The following is a 19400-nucleotide window of genomic DNA, read 5'->3' as shown; positions in this document are numbered from 1 at the left end:
TGTCCATAATGCTTTATAAACCAACTTACAAAGAGGTATAATCTGCTTATAGCATTGTATAATTATTGTTTTAAGCACACATAGATACTTTACAACAACAACAATAACACATTTTAAAACATTTTATAATTTTGAAGACTTATAAGGTCAAGTAACTTAGTACTTCATAGTTGCTTGTCACTGTTTCTTGCAAGGATCATATTGTATTATAATTATCATAGTTGTAATACATTACATTATTTTTTACAATGTATTATAATCACTGTTATAAGGAATTATAATGTGACTCCATGTGCTCTTTTAGTGCATTACGGAATTTCTGATGTATAGGCAGATACAATGATCATTGTTTGCTTTAAAGGGGACCTATCATGCAAAATGCACTTTTGTACGTCTTTTATACATGAATATGTGTCCCCGGTGTTCCAGGGAACTCACCAAGCGTCAGAAAACACAACCCTCTCTATTTTCCTCCATACCCAAATCTCTAAAAAAGGGGCTGCAACGGATCTGATCAAAACTGATCCAGATTTGAACACTGTCCTGACGTCAGGACGGTGGCGCTACGGCTATTGGGCCAACTCCACCAATCAGGAGGAGACAGCCATGGCCATTGCCGTTCGAAAGCGCTGGAGACGCTGTAGTACATATGCCAGGCCAGTAGGTGGTGCTGTTCTCACAGAATCAGCCCTTGCAAAAACAGAGCTAACATTTTTCAAATTGAGCGAAATGAGGCATGGCTAAAATGCATGATCTGTTTGGTATTTTGAAAAAAAAAAGTATAAATATGCCTTATATAGGTATGGTCCTACACTATATTATTCAAATATAGCATGATAGGTCCACTTTAAGTTAAGTATTTTAAAAAACACAGTCATTTATGTTGAAACCTGAAACCTTTTGAAAAATGATGCACATTTGCATTTAACTAATGTAATTCCCATCAAATACTCACATTAAACACCGAATTGACTCATTAACACATTGTATACAGCCACAGTTAAATAATACATTGTTTCAGGTATCATCGGATGTTTTGAGCCCATTGTTGGATTTCTGTTATGACTTGTTAAAGACATCAATTAGTTTCACACACGTAATGATATTTTTCACTTTGAGCACTTGTGGTAACAGCTTGTGTTGTTATATTTCTATGTATACCCCAAGAGTTTCCAAATGTACTTTTAAGCAACATATGTTCACTTAGAGTTACTATCAATAGCATTGTAATGCATTAAAAGAGAGATTATAATGCCTATAAATATAAATATTACAACTATGATAATTATAGAATAACTTTGACCCTTGCAACCAAATAACAGTTATGAAGTATTGTGATACTTTATAAGTAATTATAAAATCCTTTATAATGTGTTATGATGAATATTATAAAGCATTATGAATATGTAGTGCTTATTACAATTATAAGGTGCTATATATCATAATGCTCTAAATCTGTTTAAAAATGCATTGTATTCATGGTGAGAGTTACCAAAAAACCGACTATCTTTGAAGAATGCTACTCCCTCTCTGAGCAGCTACTCTCCATGCTCAGCAGTCTCTCCGGTGCGGGGCGCGCGGTGGGGGAGCTGATGGGGGAGGAGAGCAGCGAGGCGGTGAAGGAGGAGCTGCGCCTGGTGAGGTGCAGCCTGAACTCGGCCGTTAGAAAGTAATAAAGCAGAGGGTTGAGGCAGCAGCTCAGGCTGGCCAGGCACAGAGACACCGGGTGGAACTGACTCACCGCCAGCCGGGTCGCACAGTGGGTCACTATGTCCTGCGACACCAGCAGGTAGAGCAGGAAGTTGAGGTGGTAGGGGGCGAAGCAGAACAGGAAGAGCGCGGAGCAGCTCAGCACCATCTGGAGAGCGCGCCGCTTCTCCGCCTTTGACAGCTTTTCATGAGAAGTATCCGTTGGACAGTCGGAGATGAAGGACTGGAGTCGGCTGCGTGCCGTGGAGTTGAGCCCGGTCAGGTTCTGCTGATCCTGGGTGTGTTGTTGGAAGAGAGACCGGGCTATTCGGATGGAGCTGAAGCAGATGCAGGTCAAAGGGATGATGAACCCAAAAAGCTCAGCGAGGCCCATCATGGTGATGGCCAGGTACGGGGACAGGCGACGCATGGGCAGGTCTTTAAAACAGCCCAATTTGGTAGGGATGGAGCCTCTGCTGAGATTGATGTAAACTGAGGGATGCTGGGTAGAAATGGCAGACAGAGAGTAGGACATGTTGTAGACTGTCTGTGTGCTGATGGCGTGGCTGGAGGAGCTGCTGCTCCGCATCAGGATGAAAGGCGAGCAGGCCAGGCCGACCACCACCCAGACTACGAGGCTGATCAACAGGTCATAGCGCCGCCTCCAACTGCGGGCGGAGAACGGGTTGAGAAGGAAGACACACCTCTGCATGCTGATACACACCTGGAAACAAAAAGAAGATGACATAAAAAAAACACATTTAGAGCCACAGAAAGTAAATGTGTTTGGAAAACTGAAAAAAGGAGTCACCGGCTCATCTTGACTCACTCTTTTTTGGTTTACATTTGCAGAAGTTGTGGAAAGTATCTGGTACAAGCTGAGCCCAGACTATAAGGCAGTTTAAACAGTGCAGACACTGATCAGAGTCAGAGAGCCTTCTCTAGGGTGCAAGAGGAGGTCCTGCATTAACCTAGCGTTTCTATACAGCCATGCTATAGCTAATAGCAACGGCAACTTTATACTGATTTGGTTAATTTAAATGAAAGTCTGGAAAAGTGTGAAGTATTCAGCTCGTGTCACATTGAATATGGTCAAAGCAGTTTTTACACTCACTGAGATGACAATTGAAGGTGTGAGACTCCAATGACTTCCTGTCATGACACTTGATGTTTCAATACATAAAAAAAATCTCTTGTTCTAATGAATTAACAAGATACCTCAAAACCCCAAGAGAAGCTTTAGCATTGCCTCAAGAGTCCAGTTTTGTTTTGGATGGGGTTTGACCTATTTGGAGATACTCGTGTTTATATTTTTTAGTAATATAGTTGTTTTTGGTTTTATAAGCAACCATATTTTGAGATAGTTGAGTCAGAAAAACCTTTCTGAGAGTTTGAGATATTCATCTTGCTATTGAAGAAAAACAAAAGTAGAAGTATTATCGGATAATAGGGTAATCCTAACAAAAACGTGAAAATCTTACATGTCACTTGTTAGACGCTTATATCGTTTAGCAACTTACATACACTGGGCAATCCCCGCCTAAGGACACAGTGACGTGTCAGTGGGGATTGAACCAGTGCTCTCCTAGTCCAAAGATCAGCGCACTATCCAACTGAGCCACAGCCTCCCTTAGTGCAATGCTATGCTGTCTAGTATCCTTGCACTACTCAATGATAACTTTCTCTTTTACTCTTGCTTACCAGGAACACTATAGCGGCATACATGTTGAGGTACTTGAGGTAGAAGCAGAATAAGCAGACGCCTCGTCCAAAAGGCCAGGTGTGTGTGAAGTAATAATAAATCCTGAGGGGCAGAGAGAGGATGTGTGCCAGGTCGGCCAGCGACAGGTTAATCATGAAGATCACCGCCTTGGTCTTCTTACTGTGGAGCAACATGCAGGAGAGTTAGCCATGACCAGAGCCTGTTTGAGGCTCAATGTGTGTGTGTGTGTGTGTGTGTGTGTGTGTGTGTGTGTGTGCGTGCGTGCGTGCGTGCGTGCGTGCGTGCGTGCGTGTGTGTGTGTGCGTGTGTGTGTGTGTGTGTGTGTGTGTGTGTGTGCGTGCGTGCGTGCGTGTGTGTGTGTACCTAATGTGTCTGCAGAGGACCCAGAGGGCGGTGGTGTTGAGCAACAGGCCGGGGATGAAGAGCAGCAGGTAGAAGTAGGTGTACATGGTGTCCATGCGTTCTTCCCAGCTGGTCATGTTGTGTCCACATCGTGAGGAGGAGTCGGTCAGGGACTCCTCCCACGCTCCAGACGTATTCAGAGTCATTTTGTCTCTCACACACACTGGTGTCAACAACTTTTCTTCCAATCAATCCTTCATCCTATCACCAATGAACACATGATAGACAAATAGTAGAGTCGACAGGTCATGGTATTGATAGTATACACATTATTTTCTAACCTAACATTTTGAAAGAAATCCCAATTCATTGGAACCATTTCTTGATTAGAAACACTTTATAAAGACTTCATAAGTTGACAAATTGTCCTAATTACCTTCGACTTAAAGGATATTTTTTTTACATTTGTTTGGTTTGTTTGCTTTTGAGCAGAATTACGGCCTGATTTTCATGAAACTTAGTGGAGAGCTGTAGGCCCTAACCCTAACCCTAACCAATACAACTATGTAGTGGATCAGAATCACGGGGCAGTTCTTTTTCACTAATGGAAACAGACTTGGCGGTGGTCTGTACTTTCTGCTGACCGCCATCTTTATCTATAAATAATTTGTAAACTACAGGTGCCCTTACCAGGACCACACTTGGGTTGCCAAGTTGTAAAGAAAAAAGTCTGGTATTTGTGGCTTGTCAGAGGAACAGAATCATTTCGACCCAACCCAACCCTAAGGTCAGTTACCGTTTCCCATTTCTTAGTTTCATCTTCAGTTAGTCAGGAAGACCCTCCCAATTAACTGTTAGGTCACTATCCTTCTGTAAAAGGGCTGCAGCGCATCTGGAGCCCGTTCCTTTTTTTAAGCAACTGATTCTCAAATGCAGACAGAAAGTATGCGGGGTCATGTCTGCAGTTTCATGTGTGAGGATGCCATGAATAAAGGGGTGGTTATGGGTTTCACTTTCTAAAAAGCCATCACTCTATTGTTAAATATACAGTTATAGTCATATACTGTATATAACTCATATACATACTGTAAGATATACTACGACATAGTAAAGGAGTTTTCCAACTATCCACCATAGGTGCAGTTGGAAATATATGTATTTTGGCCCTGACGTTGAGGTCCAACAGTGCATTGGAATGAGCATCCTTTTAAAATAAAGAGCTACAAACTAAAAGCATGTAGTCCTATTGATGGATGATAAACAGCAGCCAAGTGATGGCTCATAGCTGAATGTTTTTTCAAATATTAATAAAGTCAATAGGTGAAACGTACTGCCTATTAGAAAGTCTTTATAATATAAATACGTCAAATTCCTGTATTCACAAATGTAACAGTACATGTACATGTTTTTTTTTTTTTTTTTTGATATAGCTAAGTGGCGGCTTTATGCCAGATTAACCAGGGTTATGAATCATACTGATACAGAGTGCAATAAATCAGAGATGTCTCTGTCTGGCCTAAGATTGCAGCAGGAAATGTGTGGAAGCAGAACGAAGCATTAACTGCTTATCACTGAACCATCGCCCTTCCTTCTGCCATCAAGACGACGCCACACCCTTCCTCTGCCGGCCCCAGAGGGGGAAGAGAGAAACGGCGACAGTTTTTTTTGCTTTACTGTTACTTTCACAACTTATCACTTCTTGACTCCTATTGGGTGATGGTGCTATCAGTCTGCAGCAGTCAGCCAATAGATGCCCTCACACTACCTGTACAGTTATGAGTTACACAAAGCACACCCTCGGATCTGAATTTAAGTAAGTAGCATGCAGGATTTTAAGGATTTTAAGGGGATCAATTGGGGATTTGCATCTTCTCTACATTGCTGTGCAAGAAACGTTGTCCGATTTAAAGCACATTTGATATATTTCTCATGTTTGGTCTTAAAATCCCAGATGACACTTAAAATAGTGCTGATGTAATATAAAGTTACCACAACAGAGACAAAATACAAGTATCTTATTTCAACATTTTACACCTAAATGCAGAAATGCACTAACTTAAACTATGAACATTCAATACCAACTCTCCTATCATCAGCAGAATGTGAGGCATGGCTTTAAAACAACAAACACAGGCAAAGCACAGCAGCATGACTTTTTCTCTAAGCACAAACTCTGATTACCTTCTCTGTCGTCACCTTAAAGGATCAGCGTGGACGGAGATGAGAGGTCAGATTCAGGAGCAACTGCCAGCGACCGCATGCAGCAGCTTCACACTTCACTGTAAACAGCAGACTGACGCACTGCCTCTCCCTCGGAGCTGTGCAGCAGCAAACAGGGTCAGCAGCAAACCTTCCTGTCACACCACAGCAGCAGAGACCTTTGCATGTGAGCACGTCTGCCAACGCTGTGGGTTCTTTCTCAGATATGTTGAGATACGCGGCTGTGAAGTCTGGTCTGTTCTCTGTGTAGGTTATAAGGGGAAGCTCTGACCTCACGCTACCGTCTGTGACATCACTCGGCCCCTAGCAACTTGAGACACACACACTATTGGGCACACAGTGAGATGGTGGTGGAGTGTGTGGTGAAGAATGCAAAATGACAGCCCTTGTAAAGTTGTGAATCCAAAACATGGCAGATGTTAGTTCTTCTTCCCTCTGTATGTCGAGTGTGTGAGGGCATGCAGTTCGTGTCTAACCGTCTAAACACTTTCTCTTTCTCTCATGCTGTGATGTTTGCAGATACAAATGCAATAGTTCTCTTCCCTTATCAGATTCTACACTTCCTTTTTTTATAAATGGTGGTGCTTCAAAGCATTAATTTTGTAAAGTAGATTTCAATTCAAGATTAAGAAGCTTCATTGTCATATGCACAGTAGCTATAGTGTAGAATTGGCATTGCAAATCTTAAGTCCCAAGCTCCTGCAACATTGCAACATAGTTAAATAGGACATAAAACAGATTATAAAATACAAATAAAATAAAGAAAAGGAAACAGTAAAATAGATTAGAATACAATAGTGCATTATGTTGCAGACCAATGTGCATGTAATGCAGATGAAGTAAACTATATGTCAGGAAAATAAATAAATATATGCTAAATATTGCAGAGAATGTTGCAAGTGACCTAGTAAATGCAGGAGTATATGTGTGTATTGTAGATTGTGTATACATTAGTATTAGTACCCTTAGTCCTGTGACCCTTTGAACTTGTTTTTTCAACCATCTTTGGTTTTAAGTTGTGTGGCATCTGTTTTCTCCGGATGTCAACCCATAGTTCAACCGAACAGCAGCGGTTTCATCCATCCTGTTAGTGTCACACCATGCTGTACACGTGTCACACCCAGAGAAAATGGCTTGCTCAGAGGTTCACAGGTATGTGCCAAACACACAGGTGTTGCTTTTGGAGCTTCCTGTGCTGCCACTGTGTGGTTTCCACTCTACACACAGTTCAATATTAAAGAGCCAGGGCAGGCTGATGTTGAAGAAAGAAAAAAAAACATCACGGTTAACGATTTGTGGCGGCAATCACAGGATGGTCACTGTTCCAAGTCTCCGCACCTACCAAGATATAGGTATAGTTGACTGATAGAGGTACCATTTGACCTGCTGGGCACTGCCGAGGTGTCAATGAGCAAGGCACAGAACCCCCTACCTCCCTAGGCGCATGACTAAAGCAGCCTGTTCAATCTGACACCTCTCAATTAATACATGCATTTATGAATGTGTGTGTATTTCGGGCCTAATGTGTTTATTTAAATGTTTCGGCCCAATTCCAAACCGCTCCCTACACCCTACCCCTACACACTACATCACCACATTAGGTGCCGTTCCAATCCAACAAGTGTGGAGGGGAAGCAATGGGTAGTGGGTTATCAAGCCCTCCAAAAACGAGTCTGCATCGCACCTGATGCTGTTTACAAATAGTTCCGTGGAAACATTAAGGCTACTGGTAAACTACGCAAAACAAGATAGACAATTCATATCGTCAAACAGATGTTAACAACTTGATGTTACCTCATTTTTTTTACCTCTTTGTATTTACCTAGGATCATACGTGTACTGTAGAAAATTGTTAACATGTCAATTTGATTATAAAGTTTCATTTACAGGCACTGTTGCTAAAACCAAGCAGCTTATAAACATCCGATTTTAAAACAAAAAAAGGTTTACAAAAAAAGAAACGCTATTAAAGATTTTTTGAGTTTTATTTTAGTTATCATGTATTATTAAAATTGCTGATTTGAAAAATGTTTTACGAAAAGTTTCCTGTTTCTGCCGGAGGGAGGGGAGTTTGTTCCAAAGCTTGTCGCTGTATTTAAACCCTCCACCTGAAAGAAGGGAGCCTCGTTCAGCTGCGAGTGTGACTACAGACAGAGTCCACTCCCTCACGGAGTGGGAGTGGGAGTGGGTAGGGTTTGGTTTGGAATTGGGCCTTCTACTTCTTCATTTATTCTATTCTGGTGTTTTCTGACTTATGGCCACTAGAGGTCAGAGGAGGCCTATATTCTTTTGTCACTCTTCCTTCAGTATGCAGATTGCTCCATTAAAGGACACACGTCTTCTGTTGCAATATTTCAGCACATTCTTTACATGAACCACTCGAGGGGTAAAGGCTAGATCTTGCATACTTTTCTACACTCCCACTCTTGCTGTCCTCTCTGCTACCCTTGACTCCAAATCCCAGAAGACTCCATCTACTGTTGTCTCCCTGCTGCGGGATGCACATGTTCACATCACTCAAACTGAGAGAGGCCTGCTGGATTGATTTTCTCTCTTTACAGTCTCTCTCTTGCAAATCCCTGCTTAAGGTATAGAGCCTTATGGCTGTCCCAAGTAAGGCCATGCATCTCTGACTCTGCATAGCTCTATGAAAGAATGGATACACATCTTGTACTAACATCATGTACTAACATCATGTCATCTGATGTATGCAGGACCCAGATGCTGGTCTTTACAGTAGCTCAATGCAATGTCACCTTTAAAGGCTAGACCACAACAAAGCTGGGAACATGCTAAGCTAGTTAGCAAGCTTTTTAAGGCTGCTAATGGGGAAAGCTTTTTCAAAATAAATACTTGTTCTGACTCTTGTCTCATCACTCTCTGAATGAAATACAAGTGGAGGGTGCTACATGCTAATTGGCTATGGATGTTTTTCTTCATCCTGGACTTTCAAGGTCAAATATGCTAAGTTGGCAGGTCACAGTTCACTAAAGTTGACCTGGATTTGTAGACGAAAACGTTTCTCCTTACAATGATTTGATTGAATTGTTGCTTTAACTGCTGGTGTTGCGCTTAGTCCCAGTGTTGCACGGCTTGAAACAAGCGTTATGTACTGACTCCAAATAAAGGTATTTTATATGAAAGTATTATTGCCAAATAAAAAGCAATCTCAGCAAACTCTTGGATTACTGTTTATGCTCTACGTGCAGCGTAACACGATGATTTTGGGTTTTTAGTCAACAGTGTTTGTCCGTACTTTGGAGTGTGTGTGCACATTGCTGACTGTAAGAGACTTACGGAGCAGATCTGCAGTCTGAGGCCAGATTAAGACAGAGAGAGCTCATTCAGAGGCAAACAATGGACCATTGCTCCAGTCATAATAAGCATTTGGCCTGTGACACAGCAAACAGGCCAAGGTCCTCCACCGGATCAGAGCCGCCCTATGTTAGAGAACAAGACCGCTCTGGTTACTTGATGTAAACGAAGACATGGAGTAGAAAAAAAACTCCTCCACGGGGTCAAATCAAAACCTCCAGTCACGCTGACAAAGGCCAGTTCGTAATGCGTTTGACCGAACCAAAAGGCATAGGGCTGGGGACAGAAATAATAAATACAGCCATGAAAGTTATTCAAAACAGACATTTAATGGCCTCGAACTTCAACATGAGACACATTTAACTCAGTAGTTCAGCGCGCTGCTGTGTTACAATAACAGTGGGTCTCACCACACTAAAGAGTGCCACAACATTAATGTCTAAAATGATATATTGTGCTGCGAAAGCTTCAACTTTATAACAATACAACTTAAGGGCTCAGTGTGTTACAAAAGTACTAAACAGCATGTTTCAACAATGCTAATGACAATCTCCATTCTCTCCACAATCCAGTGCATTTGTGAGTGTTTGTGTGTTAAGCCTGAGTGATGATGTGTTGCAGTCTCTCTCAGAGGCCCTGCGTGTCTCTGCACAATAGTCCTGGTGTGGCTGGGACTCTGATCCCCGTAGTGTTCTCTCATAATAAACACACACAGATACATTCCTCTGCTCTCCAGTGCTGGATTAATCCGTAAAGCCCAGGCCATACCTCAGGATTTACCTCAGGACTTAACTAATCTGCTGAGTTATGTGTCACTTCCAGGACCAAACAGCTGATCGCTTTGTTTTCAAAAATGCAGGGCTCCCGTCAAACCCACACCGTCCATCTTTTAACTTCCGTCTGCCATGCTGAGTCAGAACTGACTCTCAGACATCTTCGAATCCTTCCCGTTACTGGCCGCCGTGTGTGTGTCTCTGGGGAGAGTGTGTGCGGCGTCCTGCGTCTCGTTGTCGCTGCGAGGGATGCTCTCGTGTCGGGAGCCGGACCCTTTGCCTCCCATGGTCAGGCTTTTCTGGAAGCTCTCCGAGGTGAAGTAGTAGACCACGGGGTCCAGGCAGCAGTTGAGGCAGGCCAGGCACAGAGTGATGGGGTAAAGAGTTCGGGCGAAGCGCTCCACAGCGCAGTTAGCCAGGGCCTGGGTCCGCACCAGGGCGTACAGGAAGAGGATGGAGTTATAAGGGACGAAGCAGATGATGAAGATGCCCAGATGGACCAAAATCATCCGCAGGACACGTTTCTTGCTGTTACAGCCGCGGCCAACAGTCATCGGACGCCGAAGTGTCCGCAGAACAAGCGAGGAACATACCAAGTTGGCCAGGAGGGGAAGAAGGAAGCCCACAATCTGGGAATTAAAGAAGAAACTTAACTTAAAAATAGAAAAACATTAAAGCTTTGTCTCTGGTTAGCTTAATAGAGAAAGTGTATACATGGTGTCTATTCATAAATGCATAAATCCTTCAGCGGACAATTGAAACTTTCAAGTTGTCAGTTTTTTGGCCATGAACGGTGACCAAAATCATATTTGCGTTTTTTTTGTCAGACACGTACATAGACAGTTACTTAACAGCCACACCCAAGCAGCTGTTGGTGGGTAACCACATGTTTACCGTTGCAATGCTAGGGTAGATGCAAATGTAAAAATATTTGTGTTAAGGGTCTGCTGGAGAATAAGTATATTTATATAGTCCATATTTTATCATGAATTGAATCAGAATGTTTAAATAAAGGAAAGGTTTAAAAAAAAATGTGTGCATGCTTTCTCAATTAACTGGAAAGAAAGAAAATCAGCCGGTCAAACTTAAAAAAATCAGGAATCAGAATCGGCCGAGGATATTGCCATCGGTGCGTCTCTCGTGTTTATGGTATTATGTCTGACTGTCGGGGACTCACCTCGATGAAGATGGTGATTTTGGACAGGTAGTTCTTCCAGGTGCTCTTGGAGAAGCCCTCGAAGCAGGTGGTGGCTTTGTTGTTGCTGTTAATGGTGGAGAAGAAGGTCACCGATATTCCTCCTCCGACGATGGTGAGCCACACGCCGGCACACACCAGCGCTGCGTTCCTGCGCGTGCGGATGGAGCGCGAGCGGAAAGGGTAGACGATTGCCAGGAAGCGGTCCACGCTGATGCAGGTGAGGAAGAGCATGCTGCCGTAGATATTAGTGATGAAGGCCGTTCCTGATACCTTACACAGTCCGTCTCCAAAGGGCCAATGGCGGTTAACATTGTAGAAGACCTTGAATGGCAACGTGAAGACAAACACCAAGTCGGATAATGCTAAATTAGTCATAAACATGGTGGTCTCGTTACTCATCTTCATCCGGAAGCAGAACACAAAGAGGGCGGCACAGTTGGTGATCAGGCCCAAGACAAAGACCACACTGTAGACCACCGAGTACAAGTTGTACTTGAAGGAGTCGTCAATGCCGCAGTCCTCCATTCCGGTCTCATTGAGCACCAGGCTAGCCATGGTGACAGCTTAGACAGAGAGGGGGGCTCCAGAGAAAAGTGGTACACCAAAGGTTTCAGGAAAGGGGCCGGTCGAGGTGGATATGTGGGGACGGGGTGTCAGCAGGGGCTCCACCAGACAAGTCTCCTCCAAGTCATGGTGGACATTCAGACACACAAACAGAGGCAGAGACAGTCAGGATGCAGGACTGCAGGGCCGCTCAGTCATCCTGTGGAGAGAAGAGGAAAACACACGGTCACTTCCTCACTATAAAAGTTTCAGACACGAGAAGTAAACAAGTCCATAAGACGAAGCATATGGTGGATGTGTAAGCCTTTAGCCACTCAGGAAAATACATAGTGTATTTAGATGTGTCAGATTTATACCGTGTTATTCAACAGTGTGAATTTTAAATGATTGAATCGTGAATGTACAATTATGTTCGAGCCAGAGTTTTAGGATAAATGGACAATCTGCAATTCCCATAAAGTTACCAACTGGAGGGCTATTTTCTGCATAAGCTATGCTTTCTGACCTCCTGCTTCTACTAATATTGTTTTCAATTGTCTGTTTCATTGATTGACTGTATACATATTGAATTGAATTAGTCGAATACAAAAGATAATAATAATTTTGACCAATTACAACATTTGTATGGCATACAATCAAATGCATTTAGAAAGAATAATTTAGATTGTATGCCATACACATTTTGGTGAAAATTATTAAAATGTTTTATTTGACAAATCAATTCATTATTATACAGACAATCAATGGAGCAGACAATCGAAAACACAATTTGTAGAAGCGGGAGGGCATTTGGTAAGAATAAAAACATATTATAAATGCTTGATATTATAAAAAGTTTTTTTTTAGTCCATTTCAAATGTTGGTATGCCTGGAGCATTCAGTTTATTTGCATGTTTGTCAGTGTGCCTTTGCAGTGCATGTGTTATCCGTCAGTATAAATAAAGTGTTATCCGTCATCAGGGCTCTCGTTCACAGGGCAGTGTGGCATGCAGCACTCAGGCTGTCATCACAACTGTGAGAGGTAACTGCTTACAGATACAGTACTGTAAGTGAGGAGGTCAAATCAGCAGCATTCATTCATGAGCCGGTGTTAAAGAGCCCAGTTATAAAATTTACTCCAAACCGCTATAACGGCTAAGCTCCAACTGGATGAAGTAAATAAGTCAGTATGCTGGTTTGGTACAAAAGCTTTGCAGAACTGCTCCCACCATCACCAAGCAGTGTTGTCCTCATACACAATAGTTGTGTTGTCAAATATGAACAATGAAAATGATTTGACATTGTGAAGGACATTTTCTAGTCATTTACTCGTAGCTAAATATTTGTGTGGGTGTGTGTGATGTCAGAGCAGGAACTAGATTGTTGAGAATTAGTTATCTCAATCCCAATGTGCTGTTTTATATTCTACAACCCCAATAAACGTAATGTGTGTATCTCGGAAGTGTACACATGTTTATTGCAGGTTTTATAATGAGCAATTCTTCATGATTAAAAAAACAACAAAACTTCTCAAACACAAATGCATGTGCAAAACAATTGATACAGTATTGGACAAACTTTGTGAAATTGTTAAAGTATAATATGTAACATTTTGCATTAAAGGTCCCATGTCATGGCCATTTCTACTGATCATAATTCCATTGTTGAGGTCTACTAGAATAGATTTGTATTGTGCAATGTTCCAAACTCACATTGGTTTCTCATACAGCATCTCTGTATAGTACGTGTATTCACTCTGTCCTAAACGGCTTGTTGGAGCTCCTGCCCCCCCCCTCCCTGTGAGCCCAGTGTGCTCTGATTGGTCAGCTCGCCCACTCTGTTCTGATGAGTCCACCACCGTTACAGCGGAACATCAGTGATTATATGTTACAATGGCGTTAGCAACCAGAAAATTACACCAGTAATGACAAACAGGTGAGAATGCTGCGTGGGGTCTGGGTGCCGTGTTGGCGGGACGTTGCGCGGCTCGCTGCTGTGAGGAGGGGACAGTGTGAGCTGGGTTCATTTCCTGCTTGCTGCGTGGGGTCTGCGAGACAGCGAGACATCGCGAATGGATGCGGGAAGGGGGGGGTGCTGAGGGGGCTGCAGCACCCCCATCTGCGAGGCTCCACTAGCTGAGGAAAGGAAACTCCACCACTTCTATGTCACTCCAAACTGGAAAGAAATCTCAAGTTTTTATCAAGGTTTTCCTATTTCCATTTAATTAGCCTTGTTTAAAAAGTGAAGATGAACATTTTGAAGACTGTCTGTGAACCAGGCAGGGAGAGGGTTTTATTAAAGACCGTTGAGGAAATCCAGCATTTTTGGACCTCCGTTAAAGTAAAAAAAACTGAGGACATCTCTGCCTCTGGTGCATTGATTTTGACCATTATTTGATCTTTCTTTAAGAATCTCTCCCCCAATTCCTCTAACTTTATGGGACTGCCATTCCAAATCCCTACAGCACCCGATTTAACAAGCTGGCCTTATCTTGTGTTACGCAACACAACTTAAGCAGCAGTGGAGGTGGTCAGCCTTTTGGGATCCTGTGTAAAAAACCCTGAGTGTGTCTGGAAAGATTCACTTTATCGGTCTTTTCATCATACACACACACGCAGACACACACACAAAGGCAACAGTGTGAGTGTAAGCAGTCCATCAGCGCTGTCCTGTGCCAGCTGCAGTGTGACATCTTTACTGCGTTTTCACACGCCTCCCAGAAAGAATCCTCACAATACCCTCACTGTACCCTTTTGCACCAAACACACACTTACATGTGCACGAGTCTACCCCACGTGCACACACAAGCAGGCAAACACTTACATGTGCCAGTCCACACACACACAAACACACTAACTGTAGGGTTCTGTGTACCGTGGCTCGGTCCCAGGACCTCTGACAGTGAGGGCTTCATATTCAGCTGATGTTGTTCCTGCAGGGAGCCAAGTCTATACAATTCTGACTCTGGCTGCTATACAGTGGAAGTGAAAGGAAACAAGAGCCATTTCTATTACAGACGAGTAGCAGAGACACATTTGAAGCATGTTTTGGATTTCTAGGAGCCCTGCTGAGGGAATTCAGACCTGAGTGTGTGTATGGATTTCATATACAGGTCATGGACAGCTGCACAGTTAAAGGGTCGGCCGTGGCAGTGACAGAAACAGGCCTCCGGGACCCGCTGGTCCTAACGGATCGAGTTCAGGCTCAGCTCGCATCCAGCTGTTCCTTTCTCTCACATGCTAGGAGGAAGAGGAGGGCAGAGAGAGGAGGGTGGAGGACAAGCAGAACATCTTAACTGCATTCAGTTAGTGTTCAGAGTGTGTGTTCAATCAGAAAGGTCTTGTCAGAATTGTGTTTCAAGTTACATGACACTCCACCAATATCATGATTACATGAATATGAAGTCCTCCAAGTGCTACTTTATAAGGTTGCTAAATATTTGATTCTTATTGGAGCTGAAACTGCTGCTTATTAACCAAATTTCTTAAAGAAATGGATGACACTTCAAAGAAAAAAAATTAAGGCAATTTAGTGACTGACTAAAACGATGTACATTTAGTTAGGCTACATAAATGAAGTACAGCACTTCAGAACATTTTATGTAACTGTAAACTTATAGTTCACTACATGTTGGTGCTTAAGTCAGATAAGAGATTAGTCAATGGACAGAAAATATATTGCCAACTGTTTTGACATTAATTTAAGGAAAAATGCTGTTATCAGTCTTTAAAATATAGAGATGTCCTCTTTTTCTGTGTTTTATATCATATTAAAGTGAATATCTTTGGGCTTTGGACCGACAAAACATTTAAATACATCAACTTGGACTTGGAGAAACTGGGATGCACATTTAAAAAGTTGTCTTGCTTTATGTAGACCAAACTATTACAAGAGAAAATAATCTACGGATTAAACATTAAACACCTAGACATTGATGCGTCACTCATAATTATAACAATCCAGCACCAGCATTAAACATTATTATGAAATGTTTCATTCTGCATGCTAAATACTTTTACTTTAACTATAATGTTGATGCTAATACTTATGTAGCAATTTTCAAGGATACGATAACTTTCCACCACTGCTGTAATTCAGAGTAATATTTGCGAGTTAAACCGTATGACACACATAACATCTAAATTACAATTTAGAACGTTAAATTCTTCGGGAAACAGTTGATGAAAGCTCTTGAAAGGGCTGTGCAGAGACCATAATGTGTGTAGTGTATTGCATTAGCCTGTATTAAGCTAGTTTGTGTAAAGTTCAAAGACCTGTCACACACAGTAAATCTGAGCTCTTTGCAGCCTGTAGCTGCTTTTTGTCAGCTCGTTACAACTGCTGTAATTCAATTGTGTTGCTATTTCTTTTATCTACACAACTGCTATTGTTTTATTGTTCAACTAAAGACAAAACATATTTTTCAACTCTACACAGACAGTATTTGTGCGGACTTACTGGCAGCGGAGTGGATGGTGACAGCTCACCTCCCGGTCCCTGATGTTTGTCAGTGCAGCGGCGCAGCTGTCAAAAGAGAAACTCCATACTTTTCCCTCTCAAATGTTGTGGTGCTGCTCAATGTTTTAGTTTCCAGCTGTCCCAAACTAACACCAAGGAGTCACGAAACCAATTTTAAGCTAGTTAACGTAGCAAAACTCTTGAGTTGTTCAATTAATCCTCACGACGTCTCTCCGTCCGTCCGCCTGAAATGAGGGCAGCATCTCAGAGTGGAGCAGCTTGCACGGCCACAGGAAACGAGACAATAGCACCTCGGCTGGGCAATGTGGGGGGGCGGGGGGGGGGGGGGGTGAATAGGGGATTACGGGAAGGGGGACACACAGGATGGTGTCATCAACTGGAGCTCAAATAATCAAACTTTTATTTTATAATACAAACCTCAGCATCACATCACAGTTAATGTGATAACCATACAGTCTATGGTGATAACAGGCATTTCTGCTGTGTCATTCACGGTAAATGCAGGTACTTACACTAAACGTGGGTGTTTTACATTATTAGCCTTTTTTCTGAAACACTGAAAAAAATGAAACGTTGAATTTAGATAAATGTATTATGTCAACACATTTTACAAAGCTGTATTAGGTTTGTTAAAATCAATAATATTAAGTTGGACCATATTTTGTTTAGTTCAACTCAATATTATTGCTTTCAACTAACCTAATACAGTTATGTGAAATCTGTTGACTTAATACTGTACATTTGATTAAAGTCGACGTTTCAGTTTTTTCAGTGCAGTAGTGCAACATTCAAATGTTGGGGAAATATTTGTTACAACTTACTGTATCTGAATTAAGTATTGCGCTTTCAAATCCTATTCTACGGACTTAATAAAATATATTTCTACATACAGATACAGGTCCTCCTAAAAAGTCACACTATGATCATTTTAAATATATCCTTCAAAGATAAAGAGATAAGGATGCAATAATGATCAATCCTTCCAATATCGTGAATCGTATCGTCATTGCAATGGTGGTCAAAATAAGTAATTAAAATCCTATTGTCATTACTTTCTTTGTAAATTCAGATTAAACTCACAGAAGTCAAAATATAACCAACCATAGCCTACATTATTATAAAATAAAGGAGTACTATACACATTTTCAAAAAGCTTGCATGTTATGTCTATGGTCTAAATAAATCCCAAATATTAATTCTCTCTCCCAAATTGAAAAAACTAGTGTGCTGAAAGTCACATTTGTGATCTTGTCTTCAAGTATAAGTGTGCAGCTGCTCCATTGAAAAGGAATTGGGAAAATGTTATAGATGATAGCACCCAAGGGTACGTTTAGAGTGTATTGATACATGTTCTGTTTCAGAACTGAGACACTGTAAAAAAAATAATAATTTGGATTAAAAAAAATATTCGCCCATTTATTGTCTATAGAGCAGCTCCTGACTTTGTTTGTACTAAATGACATTGCAAGTTTAAGACATTCTTCTCTGGTTTCTGGCTTGGAAAGAGAGTCATGGAAAATAACATATTGAAATTCTTAATTTAGATGTTGTTCCCATAGACTGTATATATAAATGGATGTACAGTAGTGTCCGCGACGTCAAACATAGGATTCTGCAGAGTTGCCGAGAAGCCTAAAGTAGGCGGTGTCGGCCACTAACGGCTCGACAGTGACGTCAGAGTCCAACTCCCGCCTGCTCCAGCCTGATCCAAATAGAGAGGCGAAGTCCCTCCCTTTCCGGTGGACCTCCATGGGACCTTATTTCGGAAAAATTATGTATTGAAGTCAATGGCGAGAGAAACGTTATCTTTCGATCCAGTTTGAAATGTGCCACAAATTACACATATGATGTTTGTCAATTTAAAAGATAATTTTGCAAGTGAAAATAAAAATGTTTTGCCGTAAAACCGTGAAGTAAGACTTTTTTTGTGTGAAACCGCTCAATGAACTACATCTCTGGTCTCGCACAACAACACACGTCACCAAGATGGCCGTCACTACTGTCTTGCCAAACAAGGGATTGACTACCCTCACTATCACCACAATGAAACACGTCCAGAAGAATGTCATGCAAAGCTGCCTGCCTGCCTTCCTTCGATTCTCCCTGAACTGCCTGATCTTTTTAATGTTCAATGTTAACCATTTGTGCAGATAGCATGAAGTAATACAAGATCGCCGATGCTAATGTAGCGTTAGCATGTCTCCCTTGGGGGCATCCGAGCGTAAAGGTGTATTATAGAATGATCACACCGGTGTGACAGTACTCTTCAAAGGGTTCACGAAATATGACTACTACTCTACTGTTTAACACTTTGGTTAACTTAATGTTACTTCATGTTAAGGCTAATAAAAATGACAAGGCTAAGCCGGCTGTAATGCTAACTAACGTGCTTGCTACTAGCTAGGTAGCTAACTTGATCCAGCCAGCCACTCCTGGTCCTTTCATCAGAAGGGAAGCGAAAGAACGAGTAAGACCCATTGCCGTTATGATTACAACCTGGTACAAAGCACACAGGCATATTGTTAAAGTTATCTTAGCTATCTTTACTTCTGCCACATCATAGACTATATGCATTACATTAATGCACACAATGTTCATAGTTACTCCTAGATGCACATATTCTTATTTCACATTTCATAGTTTATATTCTAAAATTCCTTCATAGCATTCTATTTCCATGTAAATGACTGCTTTATTTAATTTGTATTGCTATTTAACTGTATTTTATTTTATTACGGTGTAAAAGATGTTGTGTTTTATATTAGATTTCTTGTTTTTTATATTTTGTGTATGCACCATGACATCAAGTCAAATTCCTAGTATGTGCGAACCTACCTGGCAATAAACCTGTTTCTGATTCTGATTCTGATTCTGATCTCTTATATTTAGTGGAGGAAAACAATTATGACATCACTTACGCGACTCTGGGATTTGTAGTCTTTCTAGTTGCGTATTTTTCATAGTCTTATATTTCAACAGTTTTAAGACAAACTGTGACTTTTTTTACATGGAAATGATTTTTTAAGATTGACAAACATTATGAGTAATTCAAACGGGATCGAAAGATAAGTTTTCTCTCTCCATTGACTTCATTACATAATTTTTCCGAAATAAGGTC

General features: G+C 41.6%; 2 protein-coding genes across 4 annotated transcripts; both read right to left on the bottom strand.

The window, feature by feature from the left end:
- Positions 1–870: 870 nt before the first annotated feature.
- On the bottom strand, positions 871–6431 carry p2ry10 (P2Y receptor family member 10). 3 transcript variants are annotated; one of them, XM_034121375.1, is made up of 4 exons: positions 5936–6431; positions 3776–4022; positions 3391–3571; positions 871–2413 (listed from the first exon to the last, which is right to left on the bottom strand). In XM_034121375.1, the coding sequence occupies exons 2-4, from the start codon at positions 3958–3960 to the stop codon at positions 1520–1522; spliced, it is 1260 nt and encodes a 419-aa protein (XP_033977266.1). In that variant the 5' UTR covers positions 3961–4022; positions 5936–6431; the 3' UTR covers positions 871–1519. The 3 variants fall into 3 exon arrangements, with proteins under 3 accessions (XP_033977266.1, XP_033977267.1, XP_033977264.1); XM_034121376.1 differs by having other exon boundaries at positions 3776–4015; positions 5951–6431; XM_034121373.1 differs by having other exon boundaries at positions 3776–4015; positions 5936–6430.
- Positions 6432–9595: 3164 nt separating this feature from the next.
- Positions 9596–16544, bottom strand: lpar4 (lysophosphatidic acid receptor 4). Its single transcript, XM_034121377.1, has 3 exons — positions 16262–16544; positions 11240–12023; positions 9596–10691 (listed from the first exon to the last, which is right to left on the bottom strand). Exons 2-3 carry the CDS (start codon positions 11813–11815, stop codon positions 10203–10205), a joined length of 1065 nt encoding a protein of 354 aa, XP_033977268.1. The 5' UTR covers positions 11816–12023; positions 16262–16544; the 3' UTR covers positions 9596–10202.
- Positions 16545–19400: the final 2856 nt, after the last annotated feature.

This window comes from Trematomus bernacchii, unplaced genomic scaffold (assembly GCF_902827165.1).
Source record: "Trematomus bernacchii unplaced genomic scaffold, fTreBer1.1, whole genome shotgun sequence".
NCBI classification, from domain to species: Eukaryota; Metazoa; Chordata; class Actinopteri; order Perciformes; family Nototheniidae; genus Trematomus; species Trematomus bernacchii.
Note: the sequence above shows the minus strand (reverse complement) of the source record. Positions and strands in the feature narration are given on the sequence as shown.